The 13,783-nt window shown below is 33.8% G+C and overlaps 1 protein-coding gene across 1 annotated transcript in view; it reads left to right on the top strand.

Moving 5' to 3' along the window:
• The window catches only part of ST18 (ST18 C2H2C-type zinc finger transcription factor), a 204,902-nt gene extending 191,293 nt beyond the window's left edge, over window positions 1-13,609 (top strand). The window contains exon 21 of the mRNA XM_075213508.1: window positions 13,247-13,609. Within this exon, the coding sequence (XP_075069609.1) occupies window positions 13,247-13,387 (141 nt within the window). The 3' untranslated portion in view covers window positions 13,388-13,609. The remainder of the gene's footprint in view (window positions 1-13,246) is intronic.
• Window positions 13,610-13,783: the final 174 nt, after the last annotated feature.

The following is a 13,783-nucleotide window of genomic DNA, read 5'->3' as shown; positions in this document are numbered from 1 at the left end:
CATACGAGTATCAACCATCAGATCAAAATCAAGGCTGTCAAAAACTTTTTGAACATGGAAAAAATTATGAATTTAACAACTTCTTTTTAAAATTACTAAAATTCATTCTAGCCAAAAACTATTTTGTTTTTGAGGAGAAATTTTATTTGCAGATCAGAGGAACTGCTATGGGCACAACTTGTGGCCCCACCAATGCATATATGTCTGCCTATATTTATTCAATGCACTAGCCATATTATTTTATGGCTGATATATATTGACAATGTCTTACTACTTTGAGAAGGTGATAAAAATATTTACTAAAAACAATTAAGCATGAACAACTTGAATTTAAAATTGACATTATAAAATCAGCAAAACAAACTTACATTTTTTGGATCTCACTCTGAGAAACACAGGATGGCAACTAATAGTATATTACATCATAAAATTGAACTTCCCAGTATTAAGAGGAGTCCCTAGGGGCAAATTTCTGAGAACCAAACGCAACTGTTCAGAAGAAGAAACTTTTTTGCAATAGGTCTGATGAATTAGGGGAAGGATTGAAACCAAGAGGCTACAGCAAGAGAACTATAAAAAACAAGCTCATCAATCAGCTATGAGGTAGAACAGTGATTATATTATATTTTCCTCACAGAAATCCACTAAACAGAGCAATAAGAATAGGATGGTTGATACTTTTTGTAAAATATGGCAAGATATCTCTAAGATATTACAAAAACATTAGAATGTTCTACTGACAGCTCAAGATTTGAATCAAGTTTTGGAGAAGAAAATTTCTATTTGTTGGAGGAGAGCCCAAAACTTAAAGGACACATTAATTCGCACTTATCTATCTTCCAAGAAGATTTAAGGACAGATATAACAAATCATGAAAGATCAATTTTGAAACTGCAAATCACAGGGAATTATAGTCTTTCTTACATGACTATATGACATGAAATATGTGTGCATGATAGGTAGATATTTTTAAAAAAAATATGATTGGAGAATATTTAAAATGTCATGAATTTCTGTAAGGATCAGGTCAACTTTAAAACATTAACTACTGTTAAAGTTATGTTTGAAAGCTTTTGCAATGGAGAAAATCAACCTTGAAATGAAAGGAGAGAATATGCACCAATAATTACTCAAAAGGGAAGCCAGAATTATATTTTTATTGAACAGTGTGGTACCTAATGTCTTAAAACAAAACAACAGTTATTCAGCGTATTTATAATGTCTAAAACATACACTACGTTGTTCCATGACTATATAAATCCTAATATGTCTGTAATTGGTTTGAGACTCTTGTTCCTTTATTTTATTTTTAGCTTAAGAACCATCTATATATCCTCATACATAGTTATAATTCAATCGATCTTGATGTTGTCTCAGTTCTAGATGATCCTCCTAGGAGTTGCAATTTAAGTTATTTCCTAATATATGCTAATTTTAATATAAATGACTACTTAGTGAACATTCCTAACATATAAATGAATCATTAATAGAGCATTGTAACATGACACTGAATAAAAATAGAGTAGTGTTAACTTCTGTATGATGATGTTTTATCTCTGGTTGGGTGACCACAAATGTAATCAATTAGATCAATATTCACTATTCTAAATATATTATATTATCTATACACTTCTTCTTAGATTGATAATACCATCTTCCCAATTTAATATAATAGATAGGAATTATTAATATTTGATTATGTGAATGAGATATTAACACATGTTAAGAAACTTCTATATTATGTCTATAAATTATCACAATGCTGTATAGATATATAGATTTTAATTTAATAAAGGTATAGTAACCATATTGTACCATTCATTGGTATCTTTTCCTGATAATTTTATTATACTTACCACTAATATATATATCAATGTCACTTATTTGTGATTATAATAACATATCACAGTATAGTCATTTACAGATATCAGGACAGAGACTGTACCTTACTTCATCAATTATTTATTATTTAGTTTTGATCAAGTTTTATTCATTTTATTCACTTCAAACTCACATTTTATTTTGTATATAATTTATCACTGATATGTAAATGACAACTATTCTAATTTATAAGTATTAACAATATAAATAACTATCACTTAAAATAAGTATGTCAACTTAAATTTACACACAAGTAATTCATGCTAAAATTTTACCACGGTTTTATTGTTATATTTCACTAAAAATTCACAAAACCTATATGGACTATTAATATTATTATTATTATTATTATTATTATTATTATTATTATTATTATTATTATTATCACCAATTGACATTATACAGAATATTGTTATTCCTTGTGAGATCCTCATAGATAGAAATCAAATTATATACAATTACAAGTTAAATACAATAGAAATAGTGTTTTATTTTATTAATATTAATGCTGAACTATGATTTCATCATAAGGGTGATTGATACATTGGCTTACCTAATGATCTTGTTAACATTTTAAATACTAGGCCTTAATATTGATAGAATGGAAATAAGTCAACTGAATCAATAACGTAAAGAGGGACCAGATTTAATTACCTTGATTACAAAGGACAAACCATTAAACTTGACATTTGTAGAGGAACAATATATCTAAGATTGATTCCAATTTATAGGATAGTAAAGTATATTACATTATGCACAAATTATAAATATAAATCAAGCAGAGTTAATGTAACATTAATTCCTCTGATTGAGAAAATCCAAACGGATCAATGAATAAAACTGATTCTCAGTTTCAAGGATAGCAATGCATATTGCACTTTATGAAATGTATACACACAAACATAACTATGCTATTGTACTTTCAACCCTCCTGACAGAAATATTGTTAATGGAGCAATCAAGGGCAGATACCAGAATATGTTTATGTTAAGGATTAATTGGGACCCAATAAGGTTTTGCTGTGAGACTGAGCTGCATGAGCCACAATATTGGCTAGAAGTCAAATGAAGTCATTAGAGAGGCATGATTAGAAGCACGATAAAAAGTCGGAAATTCCACTAATACAGCTTGCCTTGACAAAGTTAATTACTAGCGAAATGCTCATCAGCATTTGCCGGAGTTGTCTTTCTTAAGCTCCTTTAATAAAATGATTTTAATTTTCAATCACTACATCTATCTCTGAATGGTATTAGTTAACAGGCCTTAGAATCTGCCCCAGTGCAGGAGGGATAGACCATCTCATTGCAAATTGAATTAATAAATTAATGTGATATTTAATAAAGGAAGACTAATCCAACATTGTGGTGTCTGCAGTCCATCCTATACACACCATAGTGATCATAGAGAATCACTAACAGTTCAGATATTTAAAAAGACATAATAATCTTGATATAAATGGTCTCAGATTAAAATTGAATGGACCTAATTAATGTTCTATGGATTGGTGATGTTATTAAATAATATTGCAAAGTATACTACTATTACACCTGAATTTAAAAGTTGGGATAATTGAGATAAATAACTAGAAATATAAATGATATGAATAATATGATGAAAACAATGAAAAACTAGTTAAGAGGCACACAGCTTTGCTGTATTACTACATATTTTAATTCATAAGTTACAGAACTTTACACACTTTAACATTTTTTACTTTTCTTGCTTTTAATATTTTTGCTGGTATATCTAGCTGATATATGCTAGATTATTTTACTGAAATGATGAATAAAGATTTGAAATTTTAAATACATTTTTTCTCATAGACATTCTAGGAGTGCCACAATTAACTATACACCCCTTCTTTCTTCCTTCTTGGATTAATCTATTATATATATATAAATATCTCTATGGACATATAGATGTTATTGCAGATAAACGAGGTTAATCCGGAGAGATTTTTAAACAAATGAAGAAAGAAAAAAAAAATTTGTTTTGATTTAACTTATCATAAAATTTCAACTTTTATTGGCATTCATTAAAAAGATATAAATGATCTATTTCTGAATCATCATGGGTAGCAAAATATTTTAAAATTATACAAGTGAATTAACGTGATTGTGCAATAAAGTACTATTAAAATTGCAGTTTTAAACTGCTAAGCCTCACTTCTGTGTTTGTATTATTTAAGAATAAACAATATATATTTCAAGAATTTGATCCACTGTTTTTAACCAGTATATATTATTAGTCTCAGATTACATCTATTTAATATGATGATAATGCATCTCCAGCAATTATTCAGATGATAATTTCAATTTATTTCATATAGATTTTATCTGCAATTGGCTATGTAATACAAATACAAACTTTCCTGTTGTAAGCTTAATGGATCCTATATAGTCTCTCTATATACTATAGGGATATTTGTTATTCCCTATCAGACTCCATTGCTCTAAGATCCCTGAGAAATTGATTGCTGGTCCTGGAGGATTATAATCCAGTCTATACTGTCATTATAAAGATGCTCTGTAAAATCCCATGTCATTCATTTAATTATTTCATTCATACTTAAAGTCATCCATTCATTTGATTTGAGCGACCATGCCAAAGTAGCTCATATTGCTGGAAATGTCTATTTTATTAAATTATTCTGACTCAAGATCTAATAATCAATTTATAATTGCACACAGGAGCAAACACATAGCGAGGTGAACACCAATGGACGTTTTGATACATTCGCTTTTATTTAAAAAGTACTAGATAAAAACAGAAAATCAAACTCTTGAAAACTACTGTATATTGTTAATTCTTAAATCATACAAACACAGAAGCAAGGCTTAGCAGTTTATATTTGCTATTTTAATAGAACTTTATTGCGTCACATTAATTCACTTGTTTTAAAATATTTTGCTACCCAGGGTGATTCAATAATAGATCAAAAAGATCTCTTTAATGAATACCAATAAAAATTTAAATGTTATTATAAGTTAAATCACAGAGAGTCCCAGCAAACACACTTTTTTTTATTTTGTTTTAAAAATATATTCAAATTAAAATGTGTGGGTGCACTACCTGAAATTAAATATAATACTTGGAATAGAACGTAGTCAATATAAAACTAATAAGATGATAGCGAATTACTTAGTGTGGTTGGATCTCTATTACTTTTAATCTGGAGAGATATTTACTATACTATAATGCCCAGTTAACTACTAATAAAGAATTACGTCTGTTTACTAAGGAATTAATGTATACATCATTTAATGTCTATATAAAAGGCATTTGGTTTCTAGAATATATCTCTGATGAAGTCACAATTAATCAATGAAATGTGTTAGAGCATAAGTTAAGGGTGTGATACATATGTTTGACAGTTACATGATAAACATTTATATGGTCGACACTATAATATAGACAGGGTTGGAAAGTCAACAATAATGACATCTGCAGTATTGTTAGGGTGACAATTTACATGGTCAACAGTATTATTAGGTGGACAATTCAAAGGTAGACAGTATTATTATGTCGACAATTGAAATGTATACAGTATTATTAGGTCTGCAATAATATCCCTATTCCTCTAACCCTAATCATTTAATAATGTCTATTTTGAATTGTCGACCTAATAATACGGTCAACAATCGAATTGTCAAACTAATAATACTGTCCACATTTGAATCGTCAATCTAACAATTTTATCAACCATGTGAATTGTCGACCTAATAGTACTGTCAAAATATTAAATGTTGAACTAGGGTTGTTGACTTTCTGAATGACGCCCAAATGAATATCAAGCGGTTGACTGCATACCTAAGTTACTACTGTTGAGAAAGACTTTATTACAAGTAGCATGCAGCTGAGAATATGTATTTCTGTCACAGCACAGAGTTGATAGTTCATATTGCTAACATGAGTATGGGGCTGAGAGTTTGTTTTGCTATTGTAGAGCTTGCATTTGTCTGAGAGCCTGCACTGATACTGCAGCGCAAAGCTTTTGCAAGCTCCAGTCCCAGGAGGGGGTGGTAAAAGTATTTAATATTATTAGTTATTGTTTGTTTGTTCCCCTATATATTAGTGTGCACTTTTACTTCATAGTGGGTGTTTTGAAGCTACCAGCCAGAAAAAATGAGGGGTAGTCAGCTGAAATTCAGTCTCAGGGTAGTCCTTTTCTCTTGGGTATCATCACAGCAACCTAAATGGATAAATGCAGCTTTAATGTTCACATAATTTAATTACTGTTCATTCCATATGGTAAACAACAGTTTCCACTAGCTGCTCTTAAAACAGCAGGGATCCGGTCATTAACACATTCTGTAATGTTTATATGTTCACTTCCTTAGATTCAATACAATGTGTGTGCCACGAACATTGAAAACACCACAGAATGGGATATTTTGTGAGTTTTATAATATATTTAACAAGACTCATTATCTATAACCAGTATCAGATTAGATGTGAAATGTCTTCTACACAGCCTAAACAACATAACACAAATACACACACATGTAACAAACTAATGGTATAGTCACATACAAGACACAACTGTGAGATGTTTGTTAGGCATAAAGAGAAAACAAAATATATTTCCCCCGCATTTTCATTGTAACCAATATGTTTGGGCCACCGGTGAATTATGTGTTAACTTAAATTGCCAGTGTGAGCCTGCCAATAAACCATTGTGCAGAGCTATGAGTTAGCAAGCCATAGCAGCATGGGAATTTCTGGGGGATAAAACCATGTCCAGGGATTCAGGGACTTTTGTGGTTTAAGCTAAGACTGGGGATTATAATGTATGGAATATGACTATTTTGCAAATACTGACTCCTTTCATCATTTACATGCTTATTAAACTTTAGTTGTATCCTAAAAGTACTGGACAAGAAGCATGATAGTTTGCAAAAGATGTAATAGGCAATGTATATAACAGGTCTTGTAATGAACATGCAGGAGGCAAGAATCAAGGAAGTGCAGGTGGACAGGGTGGGCAAGGTGGGAGCTGTTATGAATCCCAGTGCATTCACAAAGTGCAACGGAAGTGTAAGGCAAAGTGTCTTTATTCAGGTAAATATATTAACAAAGATAACTCAAATCCACGGATAACAGGTTCCAAAAGAGACTGTATAGTAAAATGGCAGGAACAAGTATAATAAGTTTACCCCAGTTCAAAAGGCACAAGGCTGTCCAGGAAAGCAGACAGAGTCCAGGGATCAAATAGAGACCAGACAAACAAATCCAAATAGCCAGGCAGAGATCAAGCAAATAGGTGAGGTCCAGAAGTCTGTCCAAAAGGTCAGGGCAACAGGCAAAACAGCGTGGTCCAAGGTACAGGCAAATGATTCGGGGTCTCAGGCAAGCAGGCAAGGTCCAAGGTACAGGCAGGGGTCATACACAGAAGTTCAGTCCAGCAGGTATATACCAAATAGCACAGGAGCAGGTTAGCAGCAGCTAGGAACAAATGGATGAACTGCTCAGAGCACAGCTAGAGGCAGGTACATATAAGCAGTGCAACAGGTGCAGTTCTAATAAGCATCAGACAAGGAGATTAACACCTTCAGGCATGTTGCAGAGTTCAGGAGCAGGACAGCAGCAGCACCTCTGATGGATTATAGGTACTGCTGCCAGATACAAAACAAAGGCAGTCATAACAGGAGCAAGCTAGAATGTATGAGGAAGACCCTGCTCATGACAGCTTTCATACTAATGGGGAGTGGCAAGGCAGAGACAAGAGATGGTGACAGAGAGGATGAGGGTATAGGGAGGCTGAGCTAGTGTTGATTGATTTAGAAGGAATACTGTTAGGCTTTGTTGAACAGGCCTAACAAACCTATGTATCTCAATGCAATTGCACAAAATTTAAACCCTATATGACACTGTTAATACTAGCAGCTATTGATATAAGCTTCCAGAACAGGTGACAGGGGTCTTCGTCTATAGCAGACGCCTTTCCCTTAGAGCTTATTGCACTCACTGGTACTTGGATGCCCCCAGGTCTTAACTCATAGCGTAGTGGAAGCTTATATACAATACCGCAAGCAGACAGGATGCAGTAGCTAAACAGGAGTTGATGGTCAGGTGAACTCCAGGGTCAGGGGTCCATAGGGTAAACAAGGTCTGGGCTGTCAGCAAAGATATCCAGATAACAAAGCCAATGGTCAGGGCAATCAGAGTACAGCAGCAAAAGAGAAACTCCAAGCTTTAAATGGCAGTGAGGCTAAGCCCTCCCTGCCTTAAATATAAGATTTAGCTAATCGGGGATCAGAGGCCCTGGCGGCAGGAATTAGCTACATGAGACTAACTAATTAAATTAATAACATTTGTGCAAGTGCCCGGCTGCTCCCTAATGCTGGAACACAATCTAATAGTAAACAATGAGCTGCTGTGGCTTGGAGCACGGCTGCAGCACCGTAACAGACACTTACAACCCTTTAGGACTTGAGATGTGGAACAGGGGAGAGAAGGGGGCGTTCACACAGATGAGCCAAATCCTGTGTTTATGACAAGTATGCTTGTTTTCAGCCTTATCTTTAATACCAGCTACAGGGGAGGTATAAATGCCGAATGATGGTGTTTTGAGAATTACACAAGTATTGGTTTTCACAAAGTTTGCTGCTTCAATGTTTTTAGACCTTTTTGCCAGATGTTGCTATGGTATACTGAAGTAAAATTACAAGCATTTCGTTAGTGTCAATGGCTTTTATTGACAGTTACATTAAGTTTATGCAAAGAGTCAATATTTGCAGTGTTGACCCATCTTTTTGAAGACCTCTGCAATTCATGCTGGCATACTGTCAATCAACTTCTGGGCTACATACTGACTGACTGGCCGCTCATTCTTGCCTAATCAGTCCTTGGAGTTTGTCAGAATTTGTGGGTTTTTCTTTGTCCACCCGCCTCTTGAGGATTGACCACAAGTTCTCAATGGGATTAAGGTATGGGGAGTTTCCTTGACATGGACCCAAAATTTTGATGTTTTGAACGCTGGGCCACTTAGTTATAACGTTTGTCTTATGACAAGGTGCTCCATCGTGCTGGAAAAGACATTGTTCTTCACCAAACTATTCTTGGAAGGTTGGAAGAAGTTGCTCCTGGAGGATGTTTTGGTACCATTCTGTATTCATTGGTGTGTTCTTAGGCAAAATTGTGAGTGAGCCCACTCCCTTGGCTAAAAAAGCAACCTCACACAAGAATGGTCTCAGGATGCTTTACTGTCGGCATGACACAGGACTGATGGTAGCACTCAACTTTCTTTATCTGTACAAGCATTTTTCCATATGCCCCAAACAATATGAAAGGGAATTCATCAGTGAAAATGACTTTACCCCAGTCCTCAGCAGTCCAATCCCTGTACCTTTTGCAAAATATTAGTCTGTCCCTAATGTTTTTCCTGGAGAGAAGCAGCTTCTTCTTGACACCAGGCCATCCTCCAAAAATCTTCGCCTCACTATGCGTGCTGATGCACTCACACCTGCCTGGTGCCATTCCTGAGCAAGCTCTGCACTGGTGGTGCCCCGATCTCGCAGCTGAATCAACTTTAGGAGATGGTCCTGGCACTTGCTGGATGCTCTTGGGCACCCTGAAGCCTTCTTCACAACTATTGATCCTCTCCCTTTGAAGTTCTTTATGATGCGATAAATGGTTGATTTAGGTGCAATCTTACTAGCAGCAATATCATTGCCTGTGAAGCCCTTTTGTGCAAAGCAATGATGACTGCACGCATTTCCTTGCAGATAACCATGCTTAACAGGAAGAACAATGATTTCAAGCACCACCCTCCTTTTTAAGGCTTCCATTCTAACTCAATCAGCATGACAGAGTTATCTCCAGCCTTGTCCTCGTCAACACTCTCACCTGTGTTAACGAGAGAATCACTGACCTGATGTCAGCTGGTCCTTTTGTGGCAGGGCTGAAATGCAGTGGAAAGGTTGTTTTGGGATTAAGTTCATTGTCATGGCAACGAGGGACTTTGAAATTAATTGCAGACTGTGTACAAAAATTATTTGTGCCATTCTCAAAACTTTTGGCCATGACTGTATGCATTATACACAGAGTTAATTATTTAGTTAGCTAATTTAAAATAATTTATGAAATAAAAAATTTATATGGATTATATTTGACCTTTCTGTTTTATTTTAATTATTATATTATTAGCAGTTATCTTCATGATCAAATAAAAGTTAAATATGGTCTGATATGAAATTATTGTATATACGCATGAGCATATACTGGGCCTGATTCATTAAGGAAAGTAAGGTAGAAAGAAAAGAGTAAGTGTTCTCCTGGTCAAACCATGTTACAATGCAAGGGGTGCTAATAGTTTATTATTTTGCTCATAAGTTAAATACTGTCTGCTTTTTCACATAGAACACAAATACTTGATAGCTTTATTTGTACATTGAAGTTGATCTAGCACATGCCGTATCCCAACTATAACACATGCAATCACATTTTACATTTGCCTCCCCCTCCATTGCAACATGGTTTTGACAAGGTACAAAGTTACTAATTTTTCTTGCTTTCCTTTACTTAATGAACCAGGCCCACTATGTGTATACTTAAGGTGTTATGTGTGTGACGCTTACGGAAAGTACTAATATACATATTTTTTATCCCCTTTTCAAATTGTAACGTATATTAAGAAAAGCTTTGATTGAAATATGGCGGAACTATGCAACAGTTGCATACATTTTTCAAACAAATAAACTACGGCCAATTTGTGTTCAGACTTGAATTAGTGCCTCAAATAGGAATAACCTTTTTCTTTTTCTTTTGTGAATGCTACTGTTCAGGAGAGCACTCCTTATATAATAAACAAGAGAAGTTTATGATACAAAAAATTATATTGGAGTAAAATCTATTCCAGTGTGGGTATACTTTTGTTCTCATGTGTGCAGGATTGCAGATACGCTGAGCAGAGAGGTTACATAAAACAGGTTAGGAAGAAGATCAGTAATAAGGAGATGAAGAGCGAGGCAAGTTAGAGCAAGAAATTGGGGAGTGGCAAAAGGGAAATGATAAACGGTTAGCGCTAAGGGTGTAGGATAAGCACATAATAGTTGAAGGAGTGGGTGAGCAGTGAGTCATAACAGAAATAGAGCAAAAGAATTGATTGTAGGTAAGAGCTTAGATACCATTAGCGTAGCTAAGTGAGTGAGGAGGAAGCAGGGAACTGGACAGTTCATGTGTGCAGGATAGCGGGGAGAGGAAGTGAGGAGGAAAAATGAGGGTAGGGGGAGAAATATGATGCTCAAGACATAGTGGTAGGAGTGTGTAGGAGAGGGTAGAAGAGTTTGACAAGGTACATTAGACAGCAGGAAGAAGTGCTCTGAAATTACAGGAAATGTAGAAGAGTGTGGATTAGATGGGATGAATAGAGTGAGACTGTGGAGAAGCAGTAGATCTCTGTGCAGGAGGATCAGTGATTGAGACTGACTAGTGATTAAGTTTAGAAAAGGGACAATATGACAAGAAAGCGATGTTAGGAATGTTCTACACAATGATTATTTTCCATAATTAAGTTGAAATATTTTTTATGGTTAGTTTCTAGATATGAGGCCTCTCTGGGACAAGCTCCTAGCTGGAAGCTACAAAAAATAACTTTCTCAAAATTGTTATCTACTAACTTATGTACAAGTTATGGTACAGTTTTGGAATCTTTATATTTATCTTTATTCTCTTTACTATATAAGTATTAATATACTGTATATTCATAACAGGCTTACAATCGGTTGGCTTATAACTAAAGGGCGAAACTCCTTATCTAGTCTAATCACACATTTATACACATTATGTATATGTACATGCAATTAGTTAATGCATTTTTAAAGGGAAAATACTGTATATATGACGCTACAGTCCAGAAATATATATATATGTGATAATAAATATGCTACATATAAAGATATATTATCTTGGCTCACTGACAATGCAGAATTTGCCCAACATTGCAGCTTGACATATATATATATATATATATAGATATATTTATGCAATTTTAATATATATGTCTATAGTTTTAATGATTCCAAACAAAGTTCAAAAGAGATGAAAACTCAGCTCTGTTTACTAACAAATTTATTCTAAGGTCTTACAAATTACAAGATAATAAAAACACAATGATAGTAAGTCTTCTAATTATTTTTAAGCTTCCTTATCTACCTACATAGCAAAACACAAAATACTTTACAAACACTAAACATTAATACACATACTGTATCCTTGCAAGAATATATAAATTAAACAGTATAATAACTACCTGTTAGTTGATATCATGGGATCCTTCTGTCTGTTTCATCTCCAACTAACTGAACTAACTTCATAATGTCCCATAGTTAAGCCATTATTTCCCCATACTACCCTGGGATTTTCCCATCATGTGTTCCCTATAATCTTGTCCCATAATACAATCTCCTCAGAGTTATCTTCCAGATGATCCTTAATAAATAAGGGGTCATAAAGGGTGTCTTTGATGTATAAATAAGTACAATATAAACCCTGCCTGACTAATTTTTCCTAAAAATTTTGACCGCAAGGTGTCAAAGAAGAAGGATGTCATAACATGTATGATGTCTTTTCATCACTAGTTGACTTTGATGTGCAAATGACATCTTGTTTGGGAACCCTATCAGTGACGAACTTGTTTTGTTTACACAGTTGTTGTTGTGTCTAACTAAATATAAATTCCATCCACCCATGTTACAACAATTTTCTAATAACATTACATTTACTTTGAATCAAACATTCAAACGTTAATGTTTAACCAATTACCTGTTTGATATTTGATACATTTACACATATAAACTATACTTTAACACAGCTACCTCTTATTATATATCTATATATATATATACACACACACACACACACACACACACACATACATATATATAAATATATATATATATATATATATATATATATATATATATATATATATATATATAGTATTAGCTATACTATTTCATTTCACACAATTTCCTCTTACTTCTACTACCTATTATATTTTACAATGAGTGGCTTATATGGGAACAATACGCAATTCTTTTGCAGAGGATTGGAAATAGTGATAATGACCTATCCACAGTTATCTTTATATAATATACCTCAAAGAAAAACATTTGTAAAGATGGACCATGAGAGTTTACTTCAAAATAGGAACACTGGGATGATATGATACATTTATCTCCAAAACAATGATGAAATATTGTGTTGCATATGCTAATGTGTTCTTTAGCATCATACATTGTCAACATGTATTTATCTACTTTTATCTATTCTCTATTTTAATGCTACTATCTGTAATATGCTGTGTTTTAGTACACTTGTGCAAATATTCTTTGAAATAAATATTGTTCTTTTCTCCACTTAGGACACAATCAGTGAACGTAATTTTGAATCATACGTGAATACTCTGACTGAAATGTACAGCAATATGGAGCAGGATTATTCGCCAGAATGCAAAGCCCTCTTGGAAAGTATAAAACAAGCAGTGAAGGGAATCCACGTATAGCATGCAGAAATCTGCTGGGCACCACTTAATAACAGAGCAAACTCCATCCATACCTAGCTGGAGTATCTATACTGGCACAAAGGATATTGTTGATTGGTGTGCTGCATTAACAACTTCAACATTGCACTATTTTCTTCCCCAGCGGTCATAAAAAAACAAAAATATATAGGACTGTTTGAACTAACAGCAACGCACTTAACAAGTGTTTCTCAATGTACTTATTTCAGCTCATTTTTTTCTCTATTGCACTCTTTATTTTGTATAGTGAATGTATAAAGGTGTTTGAAACTATTTTTTATAAATTGTATTTATTTCAGATTGAAGGAGGTTTTGTTCATACCTTTTAACAATTTTTTTGTTAGGCTTACCATATTTTTACAAATATCTTTTTATAAG

The sequence above is a fragment of the Mixophyes fleayi genome, chromosome 5 (genome assembly GCF_038048845.1).
Source record: "Mixophyes fleayi isolate aMixFle1 chromosome 5, aMixFle1.hap1, whole genome shotgun sequence".
NCBI classification, from domain to species: Eukaryota; Metazoa; Chordata; class Amphibia; order Anura; family Limnodynastidae; genus Mixophyes; species Mixophyes fleayi.
Note: the sequence above shows the minus strand (reverse complement) of the source record. Positions and strands in the feature narration are given on the sequence as shown.